Source organism: Lepus europaeus, chromosome 12, assembly GCF_033115175.1.
Source record: "Lepus europaeus isolate LE1 chromosome 12, mLepTim1.pri, whole genome shotgun sequence".
NCBI lineage: Eukaryota > Metazoa > Chordata > Mammalia > Lagomorpha > Leporidae > Lepus > Lepus europaeus.
The window spans coordinates 91,426,657-91,453,406 of NC_084838.1; the positions used below are offsets into that span (position 1 = coordinate 91,426,657).

General features: G+C 59.6%; 1 protein-coding gene across 1 annotated transcript in view; it reads right to left on the reverse strand.

Annotated features, from left to right (window-relative positions):
- WNK2 (WNK lysine deficient protein kinase 2) overlaps nucleotides 1-5,588 on the reverse strand; it is a 116,366-nt gene extending 110,778 nt beyond the window's left edge. Inside the window, exon 1 of the mRNA XM_062208503.1 lies at nucleotides 4,893-5,588. Coding sequence (XP_062064487.1) covers nucleotides 4,893-5,588 — 696 coding nt within the window. The remainder of the gene's footprint in view (nucleotides 1-4,892) is intronic.
- Nucleotides 5,589-26,750: the final 21,162 nt, after the last annotated feature.

Sequence of the window (26,750 nt, forward strand, 5' to 3'; positions counted from 1 at the left end):
CCATCCAGTTTGCTGTGGCACCTCCGGGCCTGGAACCCACACACACCTCCACCAACGCTCGCTGTCACACACCAGGTCTGCCCGACAACGCGGCTGTCACCTGGCCCAGGCTCTCACAGCCCAAATGACCCCTTCTGTCCTCTGTGGATATTTCTGGTGAAGACCCAGGCCTGCTGTACCTCTCCAGCCTGGACCCCATCCCAGCGCCCTGTCCCCCTCACCATGAGGTTTGTTGAAGGTCCCTAGCTGGCCGGCCTGGTGTCCTGGTGACCATTCCAGGTAACCGGAGCCTCAGTTTTAGCCTCTGGAAATGAGCTGCAGCCTCATCAGCAGAGAGTGTGGTTGTATATGCTTAACGTCAAGAAAATCAAGAACACGGTGCTGAGCTGCTCCAGCCGCACCCCGCGCTCCACAGGGCATGTGGGGACAGGACACAAAGACAGGCCATCATGCAGGCGTGTCCAGCTGCCCCTCGCAGGCCTCCCCACACTTCGGGTCAAACAAGCAGCAGGTGCCAATTTGCCTCCCACGTGTGGACATCCCTGGGTCCTCACCTGGGGTCAGAAGGCCCAGACAGAGGCCGAGTGGCACAGCGACCTGGCCCTCAGTCAGGCTCAGCCAGGCGCCCCTGAAGGCGCAGTGTTGGTCACAGGAGCCCTTTCTTCCAACGGGGAATGAGCTGTGGGTTCCCGAGCTGTCACGTGCCCCCTACAGGGTGGCCGCAACGTGGGCTGCCAGTCCTCACTGCTGACCACACCACTAACCACACAGCCCTCCTGACATGGCTCAGGCACAGGAGGGCCCCGAGTGCTCGGACGTCACGTTTCTGGCACCTGGCAGGAGGGCGGGAGAGCCGTCCCCATGGGCCTTTCGGCAGTGATTGCCAACCTTCTTGCCAACCCAACCAACACATGGTCAGCGTAGCACTTAAAACCTCTGCTGGGAATACGAACCACCATCCTAACTCGGTGCTCCCCAGAAAACCAAGCACTTGGGAGGTGAAGAAAAGTGGGCCAGGCCTTCTCTGAGTGTCTGCCCTGCAGGAGAGCACCACGGCCTCCTCGGCTGGAACCACGCCCCTGTCCCCTTCTCTGCCTCTCATCCCATGTCAGGAGGGTCGCGGCTGGGAGGTAGCCGGCCATGCAGGCTGTCAAGCTGCGTGGGGCCGCCCCAGACACAGGAGAGGCGGCAGGCCAGGGCAGCAAGGCTATCCACCGAGCAAGCTGACAGCACCCAGGATGCACCTCTGGAGTCCCTGTTCATCCCCTCACAGGTCCAGGCAGAGAGGGGACGCCGAGATGGAGAGTGGCCGTGGACAAGTCAGGAACACACAACTCCTCAAATCCAGCCACTGCTGCCCACAGGAGCCCTGCCCCTGCCAGGCAGCTCAAAGCAGCAGCAAAACCCACCTGGCGCCCAGGCTACCTGGGGACCTGCATCCCTGTGGCCCTGGTCACCAGGTCTGGGACTAACAGCAGCAGCTCCTCTCACCCATCCCCGTCCTCCTCAGGACTCCCACCGCCCCTGAAATGCCCAACAAGGGCCAAGCGTCGAGGCCCGAGCGTCTCCTCTAGGTAGACGGACCCCATGCTGGACGCGGGGCCCCAGGTGCCGGGCACCAGCTTGGAACAAGGACACCCAGCCTGCCCAGCAGTTCCCAGTGGACTTTTGTAGGAGGCAGCAGCCAAAGGGCCTGGGGCTCCATGCCCACTAACAGCAGGGGGACCTGGACAGGGATAGGCTGGGATTGATGTGGGAATCAAAGCCAAGGCTCCTGCCAGGCCAGGCTAGGAAAGGCCCAGCGACCACTCCAGCCTCCTGGAAACGGCCCAGGGCCTGAACTGGCTGCATTTCTCAACGTGAACTGCATAAGACATCGTCAATCCAGCAACCCAAGAGCAAAGAAGAGGGAGGAGCTTGCCAAAGTTTAGCCCCAGGAGCCGGAGCTGTGGTGTAGAGCCACTGCCTGCAGTGCCAGCATCCCACAGGGACACTGGTTCCAGTCCCGGCTGTTCTACTTCCAATCCAGCTCTCTGCTGTGGCCTGGGAAAGCAGTGGAAGATGGCCCAAGAGCTTGGGCTCCTGCACCCACGTGAGAGACCCAGAAGCTTCTGGTTCCTGGCTTCAGAAGGGCCCAGCTCCAGCCTCTGCAGCCATTTGGGGAGTGAACCAGTGGATGGAAGACCTCTCTCTCTCTCTAACTGTGCCTTTCAAATAAATGAATAAATCTTTTTTTAAAAAAAAAGTTCTATACCAAACAACAGGCAAGAACAGGGCTGTGCTGGGCAGCAGGACAGGGCAGGGCAAGTGCTACATATGGTGACACATTAGCTATCCCCCCACTGTCCCTCCACCGGCACACCACACCAGGTGCCCCTTTAATGCCCTGTGGCCATGCCACTTGGACAGTGTGTCTGGACCTCACCCCTGGACCCCCCCAGAGGTCTTGTGAGAGGGCAGGCCCAGGGGGCCCACCTCGAGCAGCCCAGCTCGCCACAGTGGGCCAGTGGCCACTCCCAGAGCCAAGAAGGGACCCCAAGCTACGGCACACACCCCCTACCAGGACGAGGCCGTGCGAAGGTTGGGAGAATGAGAGTGGCGGGGGGAGTTTTCCCAGGGGTGGTTCTTCCTTCCTTCTTTGCTACTAGTGTGCTCTGGCACCAAGAACAAAAGGTAATTCAAAAGAAAAAAATGACAGGGAAGTAGGACCTTACAAAGGCTTCCCCCAAAAGGCCAGTGCAAGCTTCACCTTTAGACACCCAGAGAGACTTCAGAAGGCGCAAGCTTGCTGCCCTGGGCTGTGAGAGAAACATCGCCCTCACTACATAGCCACCTGACTCACCTGGTCTACAAGATCAGGCCCTGCAAGGTGCCCTGACGCCCGCAGCCTGAGGGCGGGGCTGCTTCCTGATGTGCACGGGTACTCAGGGGAGAGGGAGGTGGAGGGATTCCTCCACGCCACCCTGGCTGCAGGCGACGCCCCAACAGACCCTCCTGGTGAGGAGCCCTCGACACCCAGGAACACGGGGGACCAAGGTGCCAGCAACCCTTCCCCAGCCCCAGGGCCAACACACCTGGCAGCTCCCCGGGGATGCCCCTCAACTGGGTGAGGTCCTGGAGGGCTGACACCCCCAACCCTGTCCTGAAGCACCTTCCCCTGTGCCCTGGTCTGGGGGGCTGTGGCTACACTCCCCCCACCCCTCCCAGCCATGGCCAACGCCCAGGACACCACACGGGGCCCCACCCCGCCCTCTGTGCCAGGCAGCGCCCTCTTCCCTGATCTCACCGTGCCCCCTGCAGTCTCCTCACCAGCGACCTGGGGGCTTGCTCCATGTCTCCTGCGGTGGGGCTCACAGCACAGAGCACACACACACAGAGCAGGGTCTCAGACCCCTCTGTTGGAGGCAGCTCACTCCCGAGGATGTATGTCGGCTCGGGGGCGCACAAGAGCAGCGAGGAGCCAGGGACCCCTGGACAGCGGCCAGGCCCCACCCCACACAGCTCTGCCCACAGCAGGCAGCCCCAAAGGCAGAACGGCCGGCCTTTCCTTAAAGGGAAGGGGAGCTAACGTGCTCGGGGAGTCACATGGCCCGCAGTGCCTCGGCCAGATCAGCAGGATCTGCTGCCGAGCTCTCTCTCGGACCAGGCTGCTGCAGCACCCCCAGCCTGTCCCCCACCCTCTCAGGCATTCAGCCGCCGCAGCACCAGCAGGCACCGGAGCCACCATGCTGGTCATCTGGCGACAGCAGACCACCTGCTCCTCCTCCCCAGACTGCCTCTGCCCCTCATGCAGCAGTAATAACGCCCAGCACACCCCTGGACCCCAGACCACAGCCCCAGCCTGCACACCAAGGCTACCTCGCAGAGGGGCCTGGGATCTGCAGAGCCAGGAGGGAGAGGAGCTCCTTAGCCACTCCCAAATGACCCCCGAGGACACCACTGACCCCGTCACGGATGGCCACGTTTCCACGGCAGGACGCGGGGCCGTGGGGAGGCCAGGCCTCTGGGGCTCTTTGTCCTGGGAGAAGGGCAGGTCAACACCCACCATATGAGCCCGGCTCCTACACCCTGCAGCAAGCCAGAAACACAGGCGGCCTGCAGCGCGGCTGTCGGCCCTGGCACCCAGCTTGCCCCGGCTCGCCCAGCCCTGGAAAGCTGGCTAATGTTACAGGCCGGTGGGATAGGCTTACACCTCCAAGCGGTCTCCTAGGCCAGCCCCGCATGACAGCTGACCTCCCCCCCAGCCCGCCCCAGCGAGGGAGGACCCATAAACACCCAGTGACAGGAGCTGCCTCCTTTTCCAAAGCTGGCCCTGGCCGCGGCTAGAGTTGCCTTTTATATAATCTCCCTGGGCCGGGGCTGGCACAGCCCGCATGAGGGTAAGGTTATGGAAATTGCCATCCGCCTTTCGCGTGAGTTGGTTTTAAGACCTCACACGACCATTTTGTGAACAGAGCGCCCGGGAAGGTGGCTGACAGGCCTCGCAGGACTTGGCCAGAGGGGCGCAGGGCCCGGTCAGCCACCCTTGCTGGGGTACCTACAACCTGGCAGGGCACAGCAAAGCACTAATTACAAGGCAGTTCAAGAGCTTCCCAGATCACCCTGGGAGGGCCTAGACACAGGCCCGGAAACCCTCATCAGGCTTCTAACGAGATCCAGCTGTGCCGTCCACCTGGGTCAGGCCAGCGGGAAGGCGCAGGGCCGACCGTCACGCCCTCCACGCCGCGCGCACACCCAGCAGGTTCACACACCCTACCCCTGCAGACACAGCACGCCCACCACACGCATGCGCACCTGGCTGGTCCTGCCGGCCACCCACGCGGTGGGTGACACGCAGGGGCTTCAGGGCTCCCAAAGCCCGCGCACTGACAGCCCCCTTGCAGCTGGCTCACCTGCAGCTCGCACCAGGCCACCTCCACCCAGGTCTCCGTGTCCAGCCCCTTGTAGACCGTCTTGAAGGAGCCGCGGCCCAGCTCGATGTCAAACTTCAGGAAGCGGCCGTCCAGGGAGGTGGCCACGGCCTTGAGGTCGTCCTCGTCGTCCTCCTCCTCCCCGGGTTCCTCCCGGCGGGCGCGCCCGGGCTCCCCCGGGTCCGGCTTGGCCTCGGCCACCCCCGCGTCCTCCTGCCCCGCCTGCCCCACAGCGGCCGCCCCCTGTTCCTCCCGGGGGCCGCCGTCCGGGGCCCGCTCGGCAGCAGGTGCGGCCGCGGCGGGGTCCGGACCAGGCTGCTGCGCGCGCTCTGGCTCGGGCCCGGGGTCCGTGGGGGCGCCGGGGCCGCCGAGGGTTCCGGGCGGCACGGCGGCCGCGGGAGCGGAGGGGCGGCCGCGGGCGCGCTCGGCAATGAGGCGGCGAGTCTTGCAGAGCAGGAGCACCCGGCGCTGCAGGGGCTGCGGGGGCTGCGCGCTCGGCGCCTCGGCCGCTTCCAGACCCGGCGGCTCCTCCTGGTCCGACTCCACCACGCTGCGCCGCAGGAAGCGCTGCGGCCCGGGCCGCGCCGCCCGCGCCCGCGGCTCCGCCATGCCCGCCGGCCCCCGGAGCCCGGCCTCCGTCAGCGCGCCGGGGGCGCCTCGGCCGCCATCGCCGTCCATCTCTGCGGGCCAAGGACGCACGGGCCCGCGTGAGCGCCCGCCCTGCCGCACCTGCCCGGCGCGGATGAGACAGCGCCGCCGGTCCGCGCCCTGCCCAGCCCTGCCGCGGAGGGACCTCCCGGGCCGCCAGTCCCTGGGGGCCCGAGGCGGAGGCTACAGAAAGGATCCGGGAGGTTCGGGGCGGGAGGGGGCCGTGTCGGGCTCAGCTGCGGCCCCAGAGAGGGCCTTCCCTGGGCTGTCCCAGGGACCCCGGGAAGGACCTGCTGGGGAGTCCCCCCGGGGCTGAAGGAACCTGGGGGCCGCGGGGAGAGGGCCTGCGCCCTGCCCAGCCCCGGCTCGGGAAGGGCCCCGCTAGGCTGTCCTGGGGGTGGCAGCAGAGGGGACAGGGAGGCCCGAAGCGGGGGGAGGCACCGGCCAGGCGGCGGCTCCACAAAGGACGCGGGAGGGGCGCAGGGAGGGGGCTGCGGCGGCGCGGCGCGCACACAAAGGCGGCGGGCGGGGGTCGGCACTCACAGGGCGAGCGGGCGCCGTCCATGCCCGCGGCCGGGCGGCCGGGGCGGGCGAGGCCGCGCTCCGGGGCCGGGTGTGCGCTCTGGGGCTGGGGTCTGTGCTCTGGGGCCGAGGTCTCTGGGCGGGTCCGCGCTGGGCGGGTGTCGTCGCGCTGTTCGGTTTCCTGCGCGCAGCTCCTTGGCCGGGCCGCTGCGGGACCGCGCTCCCGCGTGCTCTGCCGGCTCCGCGCGCCTCCGCTCCCGCACCGGCTCCGACCCGGCGCGCTGGGGGCGCGGCCTTAGCTCGCTCCGCCCCTGCCGGCAAGGCGGGGCCTGGCACGCCCACCTGGCTACGGGCGCGCGCAACCACCTGCCGGCCGCCCTCCCGCGGTCGCGATCCACCCTACAACTCCCACCCCGCAGCGCCCCCAGCCGCGGGAGCTCTGGGCGCCGCAGGCCCGGTTGTCCAAATGAGCAAGCACGGGCTCACAGCCCACCGTGTCCGGACAGAACAGCCAGGCCAGGCAAGGTCCAGAGCGGAATACCTCCAGCCTCGGGAGCCCAGCCCCGACTAAGCCCGCTAGGACTGCCCTCCCGACCTGTACCCATGCGCCCAGTGAGCACTTCACCATCACCAGGGAGGTGGGTACTGGTGATCATTGTGCCCATTGCACAGTGCAATAAACTGAGGCCCCTAAGGCAAAAGTTACCTGCCCTAAAGCCCAGGGCTCCTGCTAAAGAAGCTGCACTGAGATGCTTTGCATGAGGGCATGGAGAAGCTTCCAGAAGCCACTGAACCAAAGTGTCCTGGGAGCCTCATGTGGTCTCTCCTGCTGCCTTCCTGCCCTTGGTTCCCATGGACCAGTCCCTCCCCGTGTATCTCTGACTGCGGCAGTAATTCCTGAGCCCTGCTCCAGGCAAGCCCCCCAGCTGACACCTCACCCTGCCCCACCCTCTAGCCCTGCACACACAATCCTGGGACCCACTTCCACATGAAGCAACCAGGGCCCGAGGGAGACACCCAGTGTTCTCACCTCGCTCCCCACCCCCGATGTGGCGCAGGGTCAGACACAAATGTCCAGTGAGGAAGCAGTGCCCACGGGCTGCCAGGCCTGGAGCCCTGGCCCAAAGTCACTCACGTGACATAAAAGCCAGCAGAAGGCACCAAGAGGAGAGGGCAGAGTGTGCCCTGATCCAGCTGTTACAGAGAGCAGCGGGAGTGCCTGGGCCTGCCGGGCGCTGGCGGCAGGTGCTGGCGCCAGCTGAAACTGAGTCACAAGGCAACGTGCACACCTCGTCCCAGCCCTGAGCCCGGTGATGCCACCTCGCAGCCCGAGGCCAGGCGTGCTGGCTGTTTACACTATGGAAAAGGGCAAACACCTCCAATCGGGACTCTCCCCACCGAGATCTGGTGGCTGAGCCGTGTGCAAGGCGCTTGGCACTGTTAGCGTATGTTATCTAATCCCACATCTACCTTGCTAGACAGGCCTGAGCCCAGAGCCCACACGAGGAGGAAACACACAGCAGACAACAGTGCTACGGCCTGGGCGGGACCTTGCAGGCAGAGAAGGCCGGTAGATAAGGGCCTTTCTGTCTTCCCTGTGGAGGCTGAAGGCCCCACCATCTGAGTGACTCCACAAGTCCCAGTTCTTCCTGAACCTCAGTAGCCCACCCCACAGAGCAAGCTTGGTCATCCTGGCTCGTCCACCCTAAAGGGCTGCCAATTCCTCCTGGATGCAGGCCAGGAGGGACGCCCTGAGCTCAGGCCTGTCCATAACGGGTGTGCTTAGGCCTCTGCAAAGGGACAGAACCAAAGATGTTCTGAAACCAACGCGCTCAGTGTGGCCTCCTCCTGGCAGCGTGGACACAATTACCTCCTGTGGCTGCTGGCCATCACACTCACAGGTCTGAGTGAGGAACTATGGCCTGGGCCGCAGGTGGACGTGCTTTGTGTTCTGCAGGCTCTCTGGTGTGATTTCACACAGCCCTGCTTACATACCACCTGTGACGGAGAGCTCATTTCCTCTGCTCGCCCTTGACCATTAGAGTCCACAGCTGAACAGCTAGTGGACACGTCACAGTTCCCTTTGTGAGAAATCTCAGGCTGGGCTCAGGCCCAGGGGTCCCAGCAGGCTCAGACCTAGGAAGCCAGGGTTTTGATGGTACTCGCCGTGTGCCCATAGCCAGGTCACAGGACATCTCTGAGCCTCTATCTCGCGGGTGTAGTCAGAGAGAATAAACAGCACCCATTGTTTTGCTGCTTATCCTGAGGGTCTGTGAGCCAGGGCTGTGGAGGATCTTTGCAAACTGCAAAGTTTGCATGATCCCGAGCCATGACACAGCATCTGCTTTTGCTGCTTGCAACAGAGGAGCATACCGAGGCCTTTGTCCAGGGACCCTCCACTTTAGAAAACTAGGTCAAGGCCACCAAGTGGAGAGAGTGACTGCACCACCCCTGGCTTTCATGGCAGATTCCCCAAGACTAGGTGCCCCCAGCTCCAGGGAGCCCCTTAAAGAGAAAGCTCCCCCCAAGTCTAGGCTGCCTCTGTGCCCCAGTCTAACCCAACCAATATGAGGTGCCTGCCCTGTGCAGAGGGGGCTCCAGCACCACACCACCACTTTGCGGTCTGTGAGATGGGCACCATGTCATCCTCACTAGTCTCAGCGCACTGTAGTTGCTCAACAAACACCTGCAGAGGGAGGGAGGGCATCCCACGGCCTCTGCTGACCTCAGCGTCCCCCTAGGCTCACCGACTAGAAGAAAAGGAGTCTGGCCTTGCCGTGGGAGCCCCATCCCAGGCGAATCTGCCTCTGTGGGGCTCAGGTCCAGCACAGACAGGCCACCTCTCTACACGGGAGGACTCCCCACCGGGGACAAGGCTGGGGAGAGAGGCGGAGTGGCCTGGGGGCTGCAGGGAGGACAAAGGACAGCAGACAAGCAGTGGCTGGGGGGAGGGGGAGCCATCGGCCAGCAGCTCCCAGCCGGAGTCGGGCTCCCCAGCTGGAAGGGAGCTGTTCGTGGGCACGGCCCACGGAGGGTGGATCAGGTGGTACAGATGAACCAGTGCTTCTAGAATGACTCAGCTGTGATGGTTAAGCTACTGAAGAGCCTCGTTTGCTTCCACCAGAGACGTTCTGAATCAGACACAAATCAGAAATGGCTCCGCACCGTCCTGGAAGGAGGTGCAGCACTTTGTGGGACTGGCGGGGAAGGGCGACCTTCAGGCTTCAGGGCACACTCAGTTCTGCTGTGGCAGATGACACGGTTCAAAGCAAACGTGTAAGCCCTGGGAAGAAGGGAGAACATGCAGGTAGAGGGAGGCAGAGTCCGTGCAGCCTCTCCCACAGCCTCCCCAGCCTCAGCTTCCCCATCCATAAAATGGGTCCGCAGTGCTGCCTCAGTTCCCTGAGGCGTGAGACGCCCTCTCCACCTGTCTGGGACAGTTTGCCATGTGCGTGGGCTGAGCCGGACCTTGGGAGTCTGGAACCTTCCAGCGGGTCCTAACCTGCCTGCAGGAGCCCCACACAGGTGCTGGATACTGGGAAGACCTGGCACATAGTAGGCGCTCCATGCAAGCTGCCTGCTGGGTGAGCACTCACATGGCACAGGCAGCAACAGTGCCTCAGAGCGGGAAGTCACAGCTTTGAGAAGAGACAGCCAGAGGGGCTGCGTTTGCCACGAACCCACCCACCAGGGCCTGTACCAGCTGCTCCTGCTAAAAACCAGTGACATCCTGGGCGTGCCCTCTGCCTCTTGGCCATGACAAGTCTTCGGGCAGAGCCAGCAGGAATCAGTGAAGAGGCCATGTTAGTAGGGACACAAAGCTTCCTGGAGGCCGGCGCCACGGCTCAATAGGCTAATCCTCCACCTGCGGCGCCGGCACCCCGGGTTCTAGTCCCGGTCGGGGCGCTGGATTCTGTCCCGGTTGCCCCTCTTCCAGGCCAGCTCTCTGCTGTGGCCTGGGAGTGCAGTGGAGGATGGCCCAAGTCCTTGGGCCCTGCACCTGCATGAGAGACCGGGGAGGCACCTGGCTCCTGGCTTCAGACCAGCGCAGTGCGCTGGCCACAGCAACCATAGAGGGATGAACCAATGGCAAAAGGAAGACCTTTCTCTCTGTCTCTCTCTCTCTGTCTCTCTCTCTCTCTCTCTCTCACTGTCCACTCTGCCTGTCAAAAAAATAAAGAAAAAAAAAAAAGCTTCCTAGAAATACCCAAAGTTTACTGGGGACGAGAGCCAGCCAGGGTGACACTTGCTCTTGGAGTGTAGGATATGCAAGCCGGGACACCTCCAAATTTGCTTCTTTGGAGCCTTCCTGGAGACAACCTGGCCACTTCTTGCTCACCCCCTGCCTTAGCTACCACGTGCTCCCCGTGGCCAGAGGAAGAGCAGCAGTGGGCCTGCAGAGAGGGCGAGGAGATGGGCCGTCAAGGCAAGAGGGTCTCTGGGGCCTGTGCTGTGGTACAGTAGGTTAAGACGCCACCCACAAGGCCTGCATCCCGTATGGACGCCTGTTCGAGTCCTGGCTGCTGCACTTCAGATCCAGCTCCCAGCTAATATGCCTGGGAAAGCAATGGAGGATGGTCCAAGTCCTTGAGCCCCTGCATCCATGTGGAGACCTCAAAGAAGCTCCTGGCTCCTGACTTTGGATTGGCTCAGCTCTGGCTGTTGTGGCCATTTGGGGAATGAACCAGCAGATGGAAGACCTCTCTCTCTCTCTACCTCTCTCTGTAACTATGTCTTTCAGACAAATTTTTTTTTCAAAAAAAAAAAAGTTAATTATTTTAAACCAGCTTATTGATATGATTCATGTACCATGAAATTCACCCTTTTCAAAGTGTGCAACTCAGAGGTTTCCAGTATGCTTACAAGGTTGGAAGCCATCACACCATCTAATTCATATCAGCCCAAAAGAAACCCCAACCCTGGCAACCACTAGCCCACAGTCCGTGTCTGTGGTTTCTCTGTCCTGGACACGTCCTACAAATGGAATCACAGGGACGGAGCCCTCTGTGTCTCCTCTCACTGAGCCTGGTCCGTCCGAGCTGCGGTGTGTGTCGCTGCTTCATCCCTTCCTATGACGGACAATGTTCCATTGTCTGGATTATACGTAGCGATTTGTAAGAGCACAAACTCACCATACAAAGTGGAGAAAAGAGCAAAAGCGGAAATAAAACTGCTTCCAGTTGTGCACGATGGCATTGCCCAAACCTGAGGCCCACTGCCTCCTGCAGCGGGCACAGGCGAGCAAGCGTGTATCCAATGAGCAAACTTGATTCAAATGGTTTTCTCCCAAGCAGAGTGATCATTCAATGTTTCTCAAATAGGGGCTGGCGCTGTGGCACAGTGGGTTAAAGCCCTGGCCTGAAGTGCCGGCATCCCATATGGGCGCCAGTTCGAGACCCGGCTGCTCCACTTCCTGTCCAGCTCTCTGCTATGCCCTGGGATAGCAGTAGAAGATGGCCCAAGTCCTTGGGCCCCTGCATCCACGTGGGAGACTGGGAAGAAGCTCCTGGCTCCTGGCTTTGGATCAGCGCAGCTCCGGCCATTGTGGCCATCTGGGGAATGAACCATCAGATGGAAGACCTCTCTCTCTCTCTCTCTCTCTGCCTCTCCTCTCTCTGTGTAACTCTTTCAAATAAATAAATAAACCTTTAAAAAAATATTTCCCAAATAGGCACACATTAGGTGTATGATCATATGTCCTGTTCTGTCTTGGCCCAGGGCACAAGGCTTTGGTCCCTTAAATGTCGCGGGACATGTGGGTGTTCCACAGTGAAGCCAGCTGCCAACAGTGGAGCACACCACTGCCCCAGCCTCCGCTGACCAGACCTCTCCCAAATGTAGCAGCCTGCTCCCTGCCTGAGGAACTCGACCCAGACACCTCATGGAGGTAGGGGTGGTCTCTGGTTCTCCTGAGTGGTGGGACCCCCAGTAAGTCTGGCTGGGGAGGGTGTGGCGATGACAATGGTAAGGACAGCCGGTGCTCACTGGGCTCCTGGGTGAGCAGGAGATGGCACCATTATCAGGTGGGGGCTCTGAGAAGAAAGGGGACCCGCCAGGGGAGAGCCACAGTGCCAGACTCCACGGCCCGTGGGCCGTGCCTCCGGAGGTGGGCCCAGGAGGGCTGCCTCTTGCCTGGCCGCGGGCCTCTGTGGCAAGCCCTGGGGACCCCTGGGGCTCCTGTCTGGGCTCTGACAGGCAGTGGAGCTGTGTGCAGCTTGGTGCCAGGCCCAAGCCCGCCCGTTCTCGGCCCCCCGTGGACAGCCAGCGCTGGCAGGCCCTGATTCCGGTTTAGGTTTCCTCTTGGCTCCGATGGCTGCTGCAGCCCTTGCGCGCTGCATCCTGCTGCCTTTAAACAGAGTCGGCCTGTGATAGGAGCAGGCGTCTAAACACGGTTCATACCGTTCAAGTCAGTAATTCCCTCCTGGAGAATTTACACAAACCAAGTGGCCAGCGGTGCAGAGAGCAACACATAAAGATGTTCACTGGAGGATTATTTATGACAAGCATTAGGAATCTTGTAAACGTTCAACGATCCGAAAATGGTTACGTAAACCATGCTATGCCTACGTAATCAAATATGATGAAGCCATTTAAATGCTATTCGTAGAGTTTTATCATGACGAGAAGTGGCAGTGTGCAGAAGAGAAGCTGGAAGGGGGGGAGAAGCTGAAGGGAGGAGAAGCTGGAAGGGGGGAGAAGCTGAAGGGAGGAGAAGCTGGAAGGGGGGAGAAGCTGAAGGGAGGAGAAGCTGGAAGGGGGGAGAAGCTGAAGGGAGGAGAAGCTGGAAAGGGGAGAAACTGCAGGGAGCACACCCACAACTGCCAGGCCACTGTGACCCCCTCTCTGCTGTGCGTTGTCCTGCCCTTTGAACAAGAGGCAGCTCAGCGGTGGTCCTGTGTCTTTATTTTTTGTAAATGTTTACGTTTATGTATTTGAAAGGCAGAGCAATCCACTGGTTCACTCCTCAGATTCCCACAACATCCAGAGGCTAGATCAGGCTGCACCAGGAGCCTGAAACTCCACCCGGATCTCCCCCATCAGTGGCAGGGACCCAAGCACTGGAACCATCCTCGGCTGCCTACCAGCTTGTGCACGAGAAGGGAGCTGAATGGAGGCAGAGGCGGGACTTGAACCCAGGTGCTTCAGTGCGGTAGGAAGACGTCCCAAAGTGCAGCTTTACCTGCTGTACCACAACCCCGCCCTGCCTGTGTCTTTTTTTTTTTTTTTAATATTCATTTATTTACTTGAGAGGCATAGTTACAGACAGAGAGAGGGAGAGACAGAGAGAGAGAGGTCTTCCATCTGCTGGTTCACTCCCCGAATCACCACAACAGCAGAGCTGGGCTGATCTGAAGCCAGGAGCCAGGAGCTTCTTTCGGGCCTCCCACTCGCGTGCAGAGGCCCAAGGACTTGGACCATCTTCCACTGCTTTCCCAGGCCACAGCAGAGAGCAGGATCGGAAGAGGAGCAGCTGGAACTCAACCCGGCGGCCATTTGGGATGCCAGCGCCACTCCCCCTCCAACTCCGCCACTGCCTGAAAGAAACCATAGGCCCAGAGATGAACAAAGAGGCAGCAGGGAGTGTGGCATGTGCAGTTAACTCCAGGTCTGGAGGTTTGTAGCTCTAACTCAAGGCCTGACACTGCCAGCTGGCCTTGACCTTCGGCCTGATTGTTCATTTCCCTGAACGTCATTTCCTTGTTAGTCAACGGAATAGCAGACAGAGGTGCCTACCTTCCAGGGATGGGAGCAAAGCGCAGAGCGATTCCCCCCAAATTCCCAGCAGCCCAGGAAGGACTCCACTGGCTGCGCAGATGGCATTGTGAGAGGAGGGTGGCCCGGGGCCGGGGGTGGGGCCCCGTGTGTGGCAGGGGCTTGGTGTGCTGAACAACCCTCACCTGGCTCTGGGCACACACCTGCCCTGGCTGGGACGTCCCAGCTTCCACGCTCTCAGCTTGCCCACAGGGCCCACCCACAAGCAAGGAAAGGCCACGGCAGAGCCGCCCAGCCTGCCAGGAACGAGTCCTCCTTCCCCCATTTCCACGAGAGCAGAACTAGCAGGATCCGTGGCCAGGGCAGGAGGAGGAGCCAGGCAGCGGCTGCTTGCAGCTCTGTGCTCACAGCTCAGGGCAGAGGCTGACTGCTGGGCAGCCCGGCTCAGGTCTGGGCTGGCAGGGGTCTCTCCTGCCGGAGTTTCCAATTTGCACCCAGTGGGGCCCATGCCTGGTGGCAAATCAACGCCACGGCCCCGTGAGAACCCCAGAGGGGCCGCGTCATTCTCTGCGTGAAGAGGAGGGGATGGTTTTTTCCACTTCGCAATGCACTCGGCCCACCTGGCTCCTGCTTTTTCCAGCAGGCTCAGTACAAACTGCTTGTTGCCCGTCCTTGGAAGATCCTGGTCCTTCAGATGTGCTGTGAGGCCTGCCCCAGACACCCGCAGGGCTTCCCGTGTGCCCAGCCCAGTGCTCACCCCGGAACTCACCACAGCGAAATGCAGATCCCGTGGGTGGGGCCTCAGGGAGGCTGCCCAGAACAGCAACCTGGGTCCAGGATAAGGAGACAGAGGCAGGAGACGCAACAGTGTCATTTGTTAAAGGAGCCAAGTGGGAAGCACGACAATTCTGAGCATGACAATCCTGGGGTTGGTTTGGCACAGAGGTTAAGACACCACTGGGGACGCCTACATTCCATGTTGGGGTGCCTGCTTTGAGTCCCAGCTCCTCTGCTTCTGATCCAGCTCCCTACGAAGGTGCACCCGGGAGGCAGTAGGTGATGGCTCGGGTACCAGAACAGTACCTAGGACCCTGATGGAATTCTAGGCCCCTGGCTTTGTCCTGGCTCAGCCCTCGCTGTTTTGGGCATTTGGGGAGTGAATCGGTGTGTAAAAGATCTGTCTTTAAAGTGAAATGAAAAATAAATAAATAGTAGCATAAAGTGAGGATCTGCATTATGGTACAACAGGCTAAGCTGCCACCTTCGACGCCGGCATCCCATATGAGGGTCAGTTAGAGTCCCAGCTGCTCCACTTCTGATCCAGCTCCATGCTAGTGTGCCTGAGGAAGCAGCTGAATATGGCCCAAGTGCTTGGGTTCCTGCACCCATATGGGTGACCCAGAGAAAGCTCCTGGCTCCTGGCTTCAGCCTGGCCCATCCCCGGCCATTGCAGCCATTTGGGGAGATCTCTCTCTCTCTCTCTCTCCCCCAACTCTGCCTTTCAGATAAATAAAACAAGCCAAAAAAAAAAAAAAAGTGCAGTGTATACAGTCGATGCTCATATCCATGGCAATCACGTTCTGCAGGACTGCCGGAAGCAGCGCATCAGTGAAAATGGAATCATTGTTCTCAGAGGCGGGCACTTCCCGAGCCGTCTGAGGCACTGACCAGGGAATTCCCTGCCCTCTCTCTGGAGGTGCTGTCATTTCACTTTCGCACAACTCACAGCCAACAGTCTCATCAACTTCCTCTAAGGCGCCCTTTCTCCCCAGGGCGCGTCTCAGCCTCCACGGGCTTCAGTGCCACGCCCGGGGCCGTCCTAACCAGGGAGATCACCAAGCAAAAACGCGAAAACGCTGAAAGATCGGCGCTACCTAGGACACTAAAGATTAACAATCCAATGGAGGACTGCACAAGTGATGTCAGTCTAAGACTAACAGGAAGAGAGTCCAGGTGACTCCTAAACGTGAACAAGGTGCCACTCTGCTCCTGAAAAGGAAATTGCCAATTAAAAGCACAACAGGAGCCCTCGTGAGGGCACGTTCCGCCTCCTGGATCAGCAAAAATGAGGTCTGGATGTGCCCTGAGAGCCCTGGCCAGGGACAGACTCTCCCTGCCTTGCTGCAGGCCAGCAACCACCTGCTCCTATTGTCGAAAGCCACAAAAGCAGTTTTGTCTTCACCGGGCAAGCCCACCCCCAAGGGTTCGCAGAGAATATGTACCTGCGCATTTCCACCCAAGGGCTCAAGGGCAGAGCACCTCCCCACAGAGGCCCTGCCTTTCGCTCTGCTTCGTACATCGCCTCTCCCCCACCCGCTGTCTTGAGTTCTGTGCGCAGGGCTGGCAGTATCTCCACATCTCACATCTGGTGGGCTGGTGACTTGGTCTATTTTTGCTATCACAAAATACTAAGAGCAGAAAATCTCCAAAGAAGAGAGGGTTATTGGGCCCACGGTTCTGCGGGCTGGGAAGTCCAAGAGCACAGCACTGGCACCTGCTGGGTCTGCTGAGGGCCCCCTGCTGTATCAGGATGTGGTGGCCATATAGTGAAGCTGATCCCTCAGCAACCCACCCACCCTGTCACTCACTCATCCACACATAGATCAGCCCATTCCTGAAGGCAGAGCCCTCGTGACCCCACCACAACCCAAAGGGCTCACCTCTCAATACCGCTGAGTTATGGACCAAGCTTCCGCCACGTGGACTTCCGGGGGACACATTCAGACCAAGCATCTGGGGAGTCAGGCTCCTGGCATCCGATTCATGGAGGGGACCGACACCCAGGCCTCCAGCAGCCCCACGCTGGGGTCTCCAGTGGGGTCCTAGGCCCAAGCACATGGCACATGGCAGTGGCCAAGAGGAGCCCGGTGAGCCGGTACCAGGAAGGACAGGTCGCAGGTCTAAGCTTTCTCACAGAGAGGGCATGACCCCCTCCGGCTATGCTGAAGACCCTGTGGGTCCACATTCCTAACACAGACAACTTTCCTGGCACCCAACCCCACAGTCTGTCCTGAACATCCATCACAGGATATGTCGCCCTCCAGCATCCCACAGGGACTGAGCAGCAGCCCCTGGGCTGGGAAGATCCAGGCACCTGGATGACCCCATACAGTAGGAACTCTGACTCTGCAAGCTGACATCACATGCTGGCCCCGGGGAGCAAGCTATGAAGTTAGGCTGCTCCAGGGGCCCAGTGGGCAGGCGGGGCTCCCCACACAGCACCTCCTCCATATTCCCCCTGCCCCCGCCCCAGTCACCAAAACAGGATGAGCTGTGTTGTTTGTTTTTGTTTTCCTCAACTTTTATTTAGAAAGGTTTCAACTGGGGCCGGCATGGTGGCGTAGTTGGTAAAGCCGCCAACTGCAGTGCCGGCAACCCATATGGGCGCTGGTTTGAGTCCTGGCTGTTCCACTTCTGATCCAACTCTCTGCCATGGCCTGGGAAAGCGGTAGAAGATGGCCCAAGTCCTTGGGCCCCTGCACCCGCGTGGGAGACCCAGAGGAAGCTCCTGGCTCCTGGCTTCAGATTTGAGCTCTCTCTGGCACATGTGGATGGCCGGCCACAGCTGTGCCGGAGCTGCACCAGAGGCTCCGCACTGGGCTTTGGCTGTAAAACTTGCCCAAGGCCCAAGAGAGGCTGTGAGAATCTCTTACTTATTATTATTATCATTAATTTTTTAATTTTTTTATTTAAAAGGCAGAGTTACAGAGAAAGAGGGAGAGACAGAGAGAGATCTTCTAATCAGCTGGTTTACTCCCAAAAAAATCCGGCAATGTACCAGGGCTGAGCCAATCCAAAGCCAGGAGTCTGGAGCTCCATCCAGGTCCCCCACCTGGGTGACAGGGGCCCAGGTACTTGGCCCATATTTCGCTTGTTCTCCCAGGCACGTTAGCAGGAAGCTGAATTGGAAGCAGAGCAGCCAGGGCTTGAACCTGTGCTCCGATATGGTATGCCAGCATCTCAAACGGTGCCTTACACACCGCGCCACAATGCTGACCCCTACTGTTAAAACATCATAGCCACATGGTTCAAAGACAGAAAGCCCAGAAAGGTAAAAGAAATTCTGTCTCAGCGTCTCCAGATTCTGGAGTCTGCACGAAAGCGAGGGGGCAGGTGCTCAGTCCGCACCTCTGCTGAGGGAGGAACCTCTGCTGGCGCTCACTTCCCAGCCTGCTGCCTCGCTTCTGAGATCTGCTCCAGCCCACCGGGAACTCCCCGGCTCTTTCTGACGGACGGCCGTGCAGCATTCCGCTATGGGAAGAGACTGCGGTTTAGGGGACCAGCTTGTTCCACGGCACAAACAGGGCTACAGCCAGTTTGTGATGGGCTCAGGAGGAGCCCATCTGCGGGGCGAATTCCCAGAAGTGGGATTACTGGGTTGAAAAGTGCATGCATTCGTAATTTTCACAGATTCTGACAATTTGCCCTCACGAGAGGTTACACCAATTCACACTCCCGCCGGCAAGGCAGGGAGCGTCTATCCCTGCAGCCTCACCCACAGAGCATTCATTAATTGTCTCCAGGACTAGGAGAAGGGTGCCAATTTCCGGGTCCCTCGTTAGGAGCCAGGCTCAGCCTCCCCCCCACCACGGCAGGGCCGTTCCTATGTCTCTGTTCCGCCATCGGCCACTCAGGGGCCGGCGTTGTCCCGCTCACTGTCAGCTCTGGGCTCCAGGGGGCGTGTTGGGAGTGGAGACCCCTGGACGAGGTGTGGCAGCAGCCTCTGAGCCCACACAGGAAGCAATGTGGATGGGACATCTTTACAGAGAGTGACAGCAGGCTTTGTGCCCAGACTGGCACATCCTCCAGCCGGGCCACCTCTGCGTCTGTGAAGTGGGAACAATGTCGCCCCCTCCCCCGCCAACAGGCTGCAGGAGGGGTCACACAGGGCCACACAAAGGCTCTGTGGTGGTCTCTGCATCGTCGCTCCTCCAAGGTAAAAGGTGAGACCTGGGGTTCAAGAGCCTCACCCCAGCCCCCAGGCCAGCCCATGACACATCTGGGCCCCTCTGCCTGTCCCTGCCACCCTGTCACTGCAGCCATCTCAGGATGCTGAGCAGCCTAGGGGCTGGCTGGGACCTTGGACCCAAGACCCTTCCTGCTCCCACCCCCCTCGTAACACCAGCTCGTCCACTTAATACCTCCCTCAGTTCCCGTGTGACTGGTGGTGAGGTCTCCACGGCCAGGAGAGGTCCCTGCGACCTGTGACCATTTGCATGTGCTCCTCGTCCTGCCTGAAACTGCTCTCAAAGTGCCACCATCGGGGCCAGCGCTGTGGCGCAGTGGGGTTAACAACCTGGCCTGAGGCATCAGCATCCCATATGGGAGCCGGTTCTAGTCCAGGCTGCTCCTCTTCCGATCCAGCTCTCTGCTGTGGCCTGGGAGAGCAGTAGAAGATGGCCCAAGTCCTTGGGCCCCTGCAACCACGTGGGAGACCCAGAGGAGGCTCCTGGCTTCGGATCGGCATAGCTCCAGCTGATGAGGCCAGTTGGGGAGTGAACCATCGGATGGAAGATCTCTCTCTCTCTGCCTCTCCTTTCTCTATGTAACTCTGACTTTCAAATAAATGAATTAATCTTTAAAAAAGAAAAAAAAAGTGCCACCGTCTTCTGGCCCACAGCAGGGCCTCAAGGGCAGGAGCTGCATCAAGCGGGAGACGTCCCCCTCCAGTCCTGCTGAGTGGGGCTCAGCCAGCCCTGCAGGTGGCCCCTGCCCCCAAGGCAGGAGCAGGCAGGAACCTGGGCATGCTCCCCCAGCCCTGGGAGCATGGCCGCCCAGCCACACCCACCTGAGGGCAAGATGCCATAGGCTAGGGGGCTGCTGGGCCTGGGTTTCCCACCTGTAAGTGGCATCGTGGCACTGCCTGCCTGACAGGCCACAGAGGGGACCAAGGGGACATCTGTAGGGCTGGGAGCCAGCAGCTTAGGCCAGGAAGTGGAAGACCCACTACTGTGGCTCTGTGCTGCCAGGACCTGGCTGTGTGGGTCTCACCCTGTACCCTGGTCAGCAGGGGACACTGGACCCCCACCTTGTAGCCAGGGTCCCTTGTTGGCCCTATGATCCCAGGGGAGCTAAAATGACTTGGTATTTAGTCCAGGCTGGGTCCCTGCTGGCCACAGCCTCATCACACTGGTCACCAGGCACCCCCCAAGAGGCCCACTCCCAGGCAGGGATCAGCAGGGGCCCCAGACCCGCCCCCAGTCCTGGCATGTGGAGACCAGAGGTCCTCCCCCAACAGGGACTGGTGACTATGGACACGCATGGGGGTCCAAGGCCTTCATGGGTGTCCCAAGGGTCACAGCTGCATCTGGAGCCAGCCCAGCTCCCTGGTTCACAGATCCTGCCATTCACAAAGCACCTGCACTCCTTGGGGGCCCTAAAGGAGGGGGGCATTATGGTCCCTTTTGGGGAAGATGCCCACTGCCCAGGGGCAGCCCCAGGGACTCTGAGCCCACCAGCTCCCATCAGCTGGCTCAGACACAGCCAAGGCCTCCATTCCTGTGACCTTACAAGGCCACCAACAGCCCTCACAAAGGCCCAGTGAGTGTCCTTGGGGCAAGAGTGGAGACTCCGATGTGGCCCCAGATAGGCCCCACAACCCCTCCCCAGCCTCCCTCCCCATCAGCAACGCAGGAAGGAGAATGTGTGGATGGACACGTTGTCTATTCCAAGGACCAGAAGTGAGAAGGGGAAGAGAAGCAGGGAGGGAGGGAAGAATGACAGACAAGAGGAGAAAAGGACAAGACAAGGTAAGCAGTAGCCAGCCCCCGTGGCCTGGAGTCCTGCAGCCGTACACTCAGGGAAAACCTTGCCTCTGTACTGAACACGTACAGACCTTCTGCTCATTGTGCCCCAAACAACACATGTATATAGTATTTACGCTGACTTATAAATCATCTGTATAGGTTACACAATTAGTATGCCTGCTTATGTAAGGAACGCGAGCATCTGTGGATTTCGGTATCTGCTGGAGTCCTGGGACCCATCGCCCTCAGTACCCAGAGGGGACTGAGGACATTAAGGACATGAAGTAGGAGTCAGCTCTGAGTCCCTGGGCGCCTCTCTGAGCTCCCTTTCTGGATCTGCAAGGCGGGACAGAAATTGCAGAGGAAAAATTCAGTCGTTTGTCCTGATTCCAAGCACCTGGAGCTCCCAGACATGGAGACTTTTTAAGCAGCTCATCCTGGGGCCAGCATGTTGGGCTGCCACTTTCCACACCAGCATCCCATAGGGCTGCTGGTTCATGTCCTGGCTGCTCCACTTCCTATCCAGCTCCCTGCTCATGCACCCAAGAAAGCAGCAGAGGATGGCCCAAGTCCTTGGGCCCCTGTACCCTGAGGGAGACCTGGAAGAAGCTCCTGGCTCCTGGCTTCAGATCAGCTTAGCCCTGGCCATTGTGGCTACCTGGAGAGTGAACCAGTGGACAGAAGACTTCTTTCTATAACCCTGACTTTCAAATAAATAAATAAATCTTTTAGGAAAAAAAAAAAAGAGAGAGAGAGGCTCATGCCACAGTGGGACGCTTGGCGCTGTCCTGGGGTCCTGGGGCCCTGGGTCTAGTGGGGCCTCATCAGTTCTGCAGGGCCTCTCCCTGGCCACAAGGCAACACCGTTGAAAGGTTGCACTTTGGGCAGGTTCTGAGCCAGGGCTTTAATCCCAACAAATCTACTGCTCTACGCTGAGATGCTGCTGCAGCTTTGGGGCTGGTTGAAAATGGTGAGTGACACAAAAAGCCAGCCTGGTGTGGTCCAGCCTGCCCACTCCCCCCAGCCCTGACAAGCGGCTGCCTCGCTGTGCACACGGCCGCTCTGCCTGCAGGACTGTCTCCGGCAGCCGCCCCGGGACTGGGGATGGCACCATGCCAGCTGTGTCCCCAGACACACTCCTGCCCGCCAGTCACAGCCCAGAGAGAGAGCCCAGGCACAGTGAACAAGCACTTGACTTTGATAGAAAGCTGGCTGCGTGTGGAAGTGGAGCCGAGAGGGGTGGGGACCGGCTCCCAGCCAGTGTGTTTTCACACTGACCCACAAAGTCCTGTGCAAAGGGAGACACAGATCACCCACCATGAAACCCACCTTCTAACACCTGTATCTCAGCCGTGTTAGCACACGGCCGTCACCACCACCAAAGCCCAGGGTGCTTTCATGTCCCCGAGAGACCCCATCTCCACGAACAGTCACTCCCCCCGCCCCTCCCCGGGCCCCGGGGATAACCCCTCTCTAGCTTCCCACTCTGGACATTTCCTATAGACAGACTCACACAACATGGGGCCTTTGGTTTCTGCCTTCTATTTATTTACTTGAAAGACAGAGTAACTGAGAGACAGAGAAAGACACCAGTGTTCCATCCACTGGCTCACTCTCCAAATGGCCACAATAGCCAGGGCTGAGCCAGGCTGAAGCCAGGACCCGGAAACTCTATCCTCCTCTCCCACATGGGTGGCAGAGGCCCAAGCACTCGGGCCATCACTCAGCAGGGAGCTGGATCAGAAGTGGAGGAGCCGGGACCCGAGCTGCCACTATGGTGTGAGATGTCGCATCACCAAGCAGCGGCTTAGACTGCCGCACCCCAGCACTGCCCTCCTGGCTCCTTTCATCGACCCCGTTTCCCAGGTTCGTCCAGCTTCAGCCTCTCTTGGTATGAGCGACGCTGCACTGGACACGCCGTGCTCTGTTCACCCACTGGCTAGTCGCAGGTTATCTGAGCCGTTTCCACTTCTTGGCGATTATGATCCAGCCGCTGTCAACATTCCCGTGCATGGTTTTGCACGCACCTCGGCGAGACCACGGAGTCTAGGCGATTCTGAGCTTGAGGAGCCCCCACGTGGTTGCTCACAGCAGCTGCACCCTGCCACCTCCCCCTCCAAGCAGTGGGCAAGGGTTGCTAGTGTCGCCCCCCCATGTGACAGCACTTGCTTTTAAAAATTTCCAGCCATGCAGCTGAGTGGGGCATGCCGTGGTTCTGATTTGTTTTTCCCAATGACCAGGGACGTCGGGCACTTCCCCTGTGCTTGTCGTCCGTTTGTCCCTCTGCTTTGAAGACACTATCGAATCGAGTTGTTTGTTTTACTGTTTTTGGCTTTAGGAGTCCTTGGTACACACAGGGACTCAGAAATAAAAGGCAAGTTTGGGGTGGGCGGTTCACCTGCAGGTAAGATGCTGGCGAGGACGTCCGTGGCCCACGGGCGGAGCACCTGGATGTCAGTCCCCACTCTGGATTCCAGCTTCTTGCCAGTGCAGACCCTGGGAAGCTGCAGGTGACAGCTCAAGTGGCTGGGTCCCTGCCACCCCCAGAGAGGACCCAACCCAAAAGCCTGGGCTGTTGTGGCATTAGATGGGAGCTCTCTCTGTCAACGTGTCTGTCTGCCTCTGCCTCTCAAAACAGGAAGAAAAGAAACAAGGAGGGGCCGGCATTGTGACGCAGCATGGCTGTGTCTCTTCCAACCCAGCGCCCTGCTAACGCACCTGGGGAAAGCAGTGGAGGACGGCCCAAGTGCTGGGGCCCCTGCACCTGTGCGCAAGACCCGGATGGAGTTCTAGGCTTCTAGCCTTGCCCTGACCCAGCCCTGGCTGTTGTGGCCACTTGGGGGTGAACTAACAGGAAGATTTCTCTCCCCCCGCCCCTGTAATTCTGCCTTTCCAATAAATAAATCTTTTAAAAAAAAAACAAAAAGGAGGTACCTGGATATTTCTTTTTGTTTTTACTTAGCAAAACAGGGTAAGAAGCATTTTTGGAATCTCTGCATAATTTTTCCTAACGCACATCTCCCATGAACTTTCTGGAGACTCCTGGTGTGACCAATAGGCCTCTCTCCTCCGATTCTGAAAAGTGCTGAACTCCCAGGAGTTTGCTGGCTGCTCGAGCCTCACAGCTCTGTCCGCGTTCAGCGGCCCTGGCGCCGTCCCCGGTTGCTCCGTTCCCTCCCCGCGCCACCATGGGCCTCAGAGCCGGTGCGCAGCGGCCCCTGCTGGCGGCCGCGGGCACTGCCGCCCCTGCAGCCCGTTCCAAGGCCTGGAGGCCGGTGTCCCCGCGGCTGGCCACCTGCCTGGCTCCCCTCGCCCCCGGCATGTGCACCTGAGTCCCATCCCCGACACGACTGCCGGAGGGCAGAGCTCGCGGTAAAGATTCTCGCCCCTTTACTAAATGGGGCCGCAGGGGCAGCAGCCATTCAGCCAATCTTGGCGCAGGAGGACACACCGTGGGCTTTGTGGGACAGACCCAGTGGATACGCCCATCAGGGGGCCACGTGGCTGCAGCCTGGAGTGACAGCAGGGAGGGGAAGAGGAATTGGGGGGGGGGGTGCTGCCCTGCCCGTGAACAGAGAGGCACAATGAACCGAGGCCCACAGGGGTTCTGAAAGACAGCAGAGACACAGGCCATCAGTGCCGGTGGCCACCCACATGGGGCGGAAGGGACGGGTATGACGGGTAGGCACACGGATGCAGACCTTGTAAAGCTGATGGTGGGGAGTCGCACAACCCTGAGGATATGCTGCAGACCACCGACCTGGTCTCCCTTTTTAAAGATTTACTTATTTGAGAGAGAGAGAGAATCTTCCATCTGCTGGCTCACGTCCCAGATGCTCACAACAGCCAGGGCTGGGCCAGCCTGAAGCCAGGAGTTTCTTCCAGGTCTCCCAAGTGGGTGCAGGGGCCCAAAGACTTGGATCATCCTCTTGCTTTTCCAAGTGCATTAGCAGGGAGCTGTACAGGAAATGGAGCAGCCAGGACTTGAACTGGTGCCCATATGGGATGCTGGTACCCCAGACAGAAGCTTCACCTGCAGACGGCACCCACCACTAAGACTGAGCCAATGCAGTGGGCCGGGTGGTGTGCACATCGCGGGGTCCCATGCTGGACCCCGACATGACAGGCTGGCCAGGGAGGCTGTGCAGTAACAGCCCGCGACTCCCCAAGCCTGCCCCCAGATCTTGGCACGTGCCCCAGGAGCCACGGTCAGAGCTGCGGCAGAAGCCAGGGTGGGGACAGCTGGCCGGGTGCTATCAGTGAACCGCAGGCCCCTCCTGCGTTTCACTTTGTCAGAGGAGCCCACGTGGGCCACAAGCCACCTCCTCGGGATCCTCTTCTGATTTGGGGTCTGTGGCTGGAGCAGGCACTGCCCCTCCTCCACATCTTCAATGGGCGTGAGAAATGGCTTTGCACCATCCAAGAGAAGTGAAGAGCTGCTCCCTTCTGCTCTTGGGGACTTTGCGGTTTGCCTCTGAGTTGTGCCCGTGAACACAGGAAGCTTTGGCTGGGGAGCTCAGCGCTGAGGTCAGGAATGCCGACCTCTCTGCCCAGACATCACTCGCTGTTCTGGTGGCTTTATGCAGCCCCTCGGAGCTCTTTCTTCCTCAGTGGGATGTGGTTGCTGGCAGCCGCCTGCCTGTCTCAGCGCTCTGGGATCAAATGGACAGATGACAGGGAAGGCTGCTCGAGCCGTGGCCTGAAACCTGGCAGCTGCGGGGACCACTTGGAAGCTTCTAGAAGCCCCTGTGAGTGGGCAGTGCCCCACACTACTTCAGAGCTTCAGGGGCAGGATCCAGGCATCAGAGTCCCGCCCCCACCCCCCCCCACCCCCCAAAAAAAGCACCTTGCCCTGTATGGGTATGTGAACTGCCCGTCACAGAGCCCCCACGACGCTTAGCATCATTGAAGGAAATGGCCGGGGGCAGAACAGGGTGGGCTGTGTGGCCTCCCCTGGGGCTGTGGGACAGGGCCACCCACACGCAGATGACCGGGGCTCGCAGCAGCCACCAGCACCCATATGCTCCTGCACACAGGCTCCCAGCCTCACTCGCACACCCTCTGAGTCTGTGGAGCTGTAGCGGGGGCCCGAGGATCTGCACAGCTGATGTGTTCCTGCCGGTGCTGGTGCCGGTGCTGCCGGTCCCAGGTCCCATCTGAGGACTGCTGGGCTCTGCTGGCACCGGGGACCTCGGCACAGGAGCGGGAGGGAGGTTTCACCATGGGCCACTTGACTTCCATACTGTGTGATTAGGCTGTAGCAAACATCTATGAGCAAGCCTGGAACTTCCAAAAAGTATTAGGGACTCTCATTTCATACAGCGGTCAAGACGCTACACCTGTATCAGAGTGGCTGGCTTTGAATCTCGGCTCTGCTTCTGACTCCAGCTTCCGGCTGATGCCTGGGAGGCCGCAGGCGATGGCTCCAGCCTCGGGTCCTTGCCACTTGCATGGATTGTGAGCCTGTCTGCTGGTTTATGGCCTGGCCCAGCCCCATCGATGGGAGCTCTCTTTCTTTGTCTCTCTGTCTCTCAAACTAAGAAAAAAGTAAATAACAATTTATGATTATTGGAACTTATTGAAATTAGGTCTGTGAAGGAGAGAGAGAGAGAAAGAGAGAGAGAGCGAGAGAGAGAATGTTCTCTTTTAATCATTCTCTTCTTCTTCCTACAGTGCTGGCATCCCATATGGGCGCCGGTTCAAGACCCGGCTGCTCCACTTCCAATCCAGCTCTCTGCTATGGCCTGGGAAAGCAGAAGATGGCCCAAGTCCTTGGGCCCCTGCACCTGCATGGGAGACCCAGAAGAAGCTCCTGGATCCTGGCTTCGGATCGGCACAGCTGCGGCCATTGTGGCCAATTGGGGAGTGAACCAGTGACTCTGACTTTCAAATAAATAATTTTAAAAAAAGATATGAATGGAAGTATCCAAAGAAGCTCTGAGAAGTGTCTCAGAGTGTGGAAGTACACACTTTTTTTTTCTTTCCCTACATTGCGCTGGCTGGAATGCAAGTACCGTGGCTGGAACTCAGGGAGCTACCTTGGGCCACGAGGTGAGAGCCATGTGTTGAGAACAGCAGAGCCTGGAGAGAGGAAGAACCTGGGCCCTGTAAACGCGGAGCCTGCCCCTGAGGCCCCTGACCTGGCTGCCTGAGGACATCGTTCTTGCGAAGAGAAAGCAACCTCTCCTGTCTAACGCACTGGTGCTTTGGT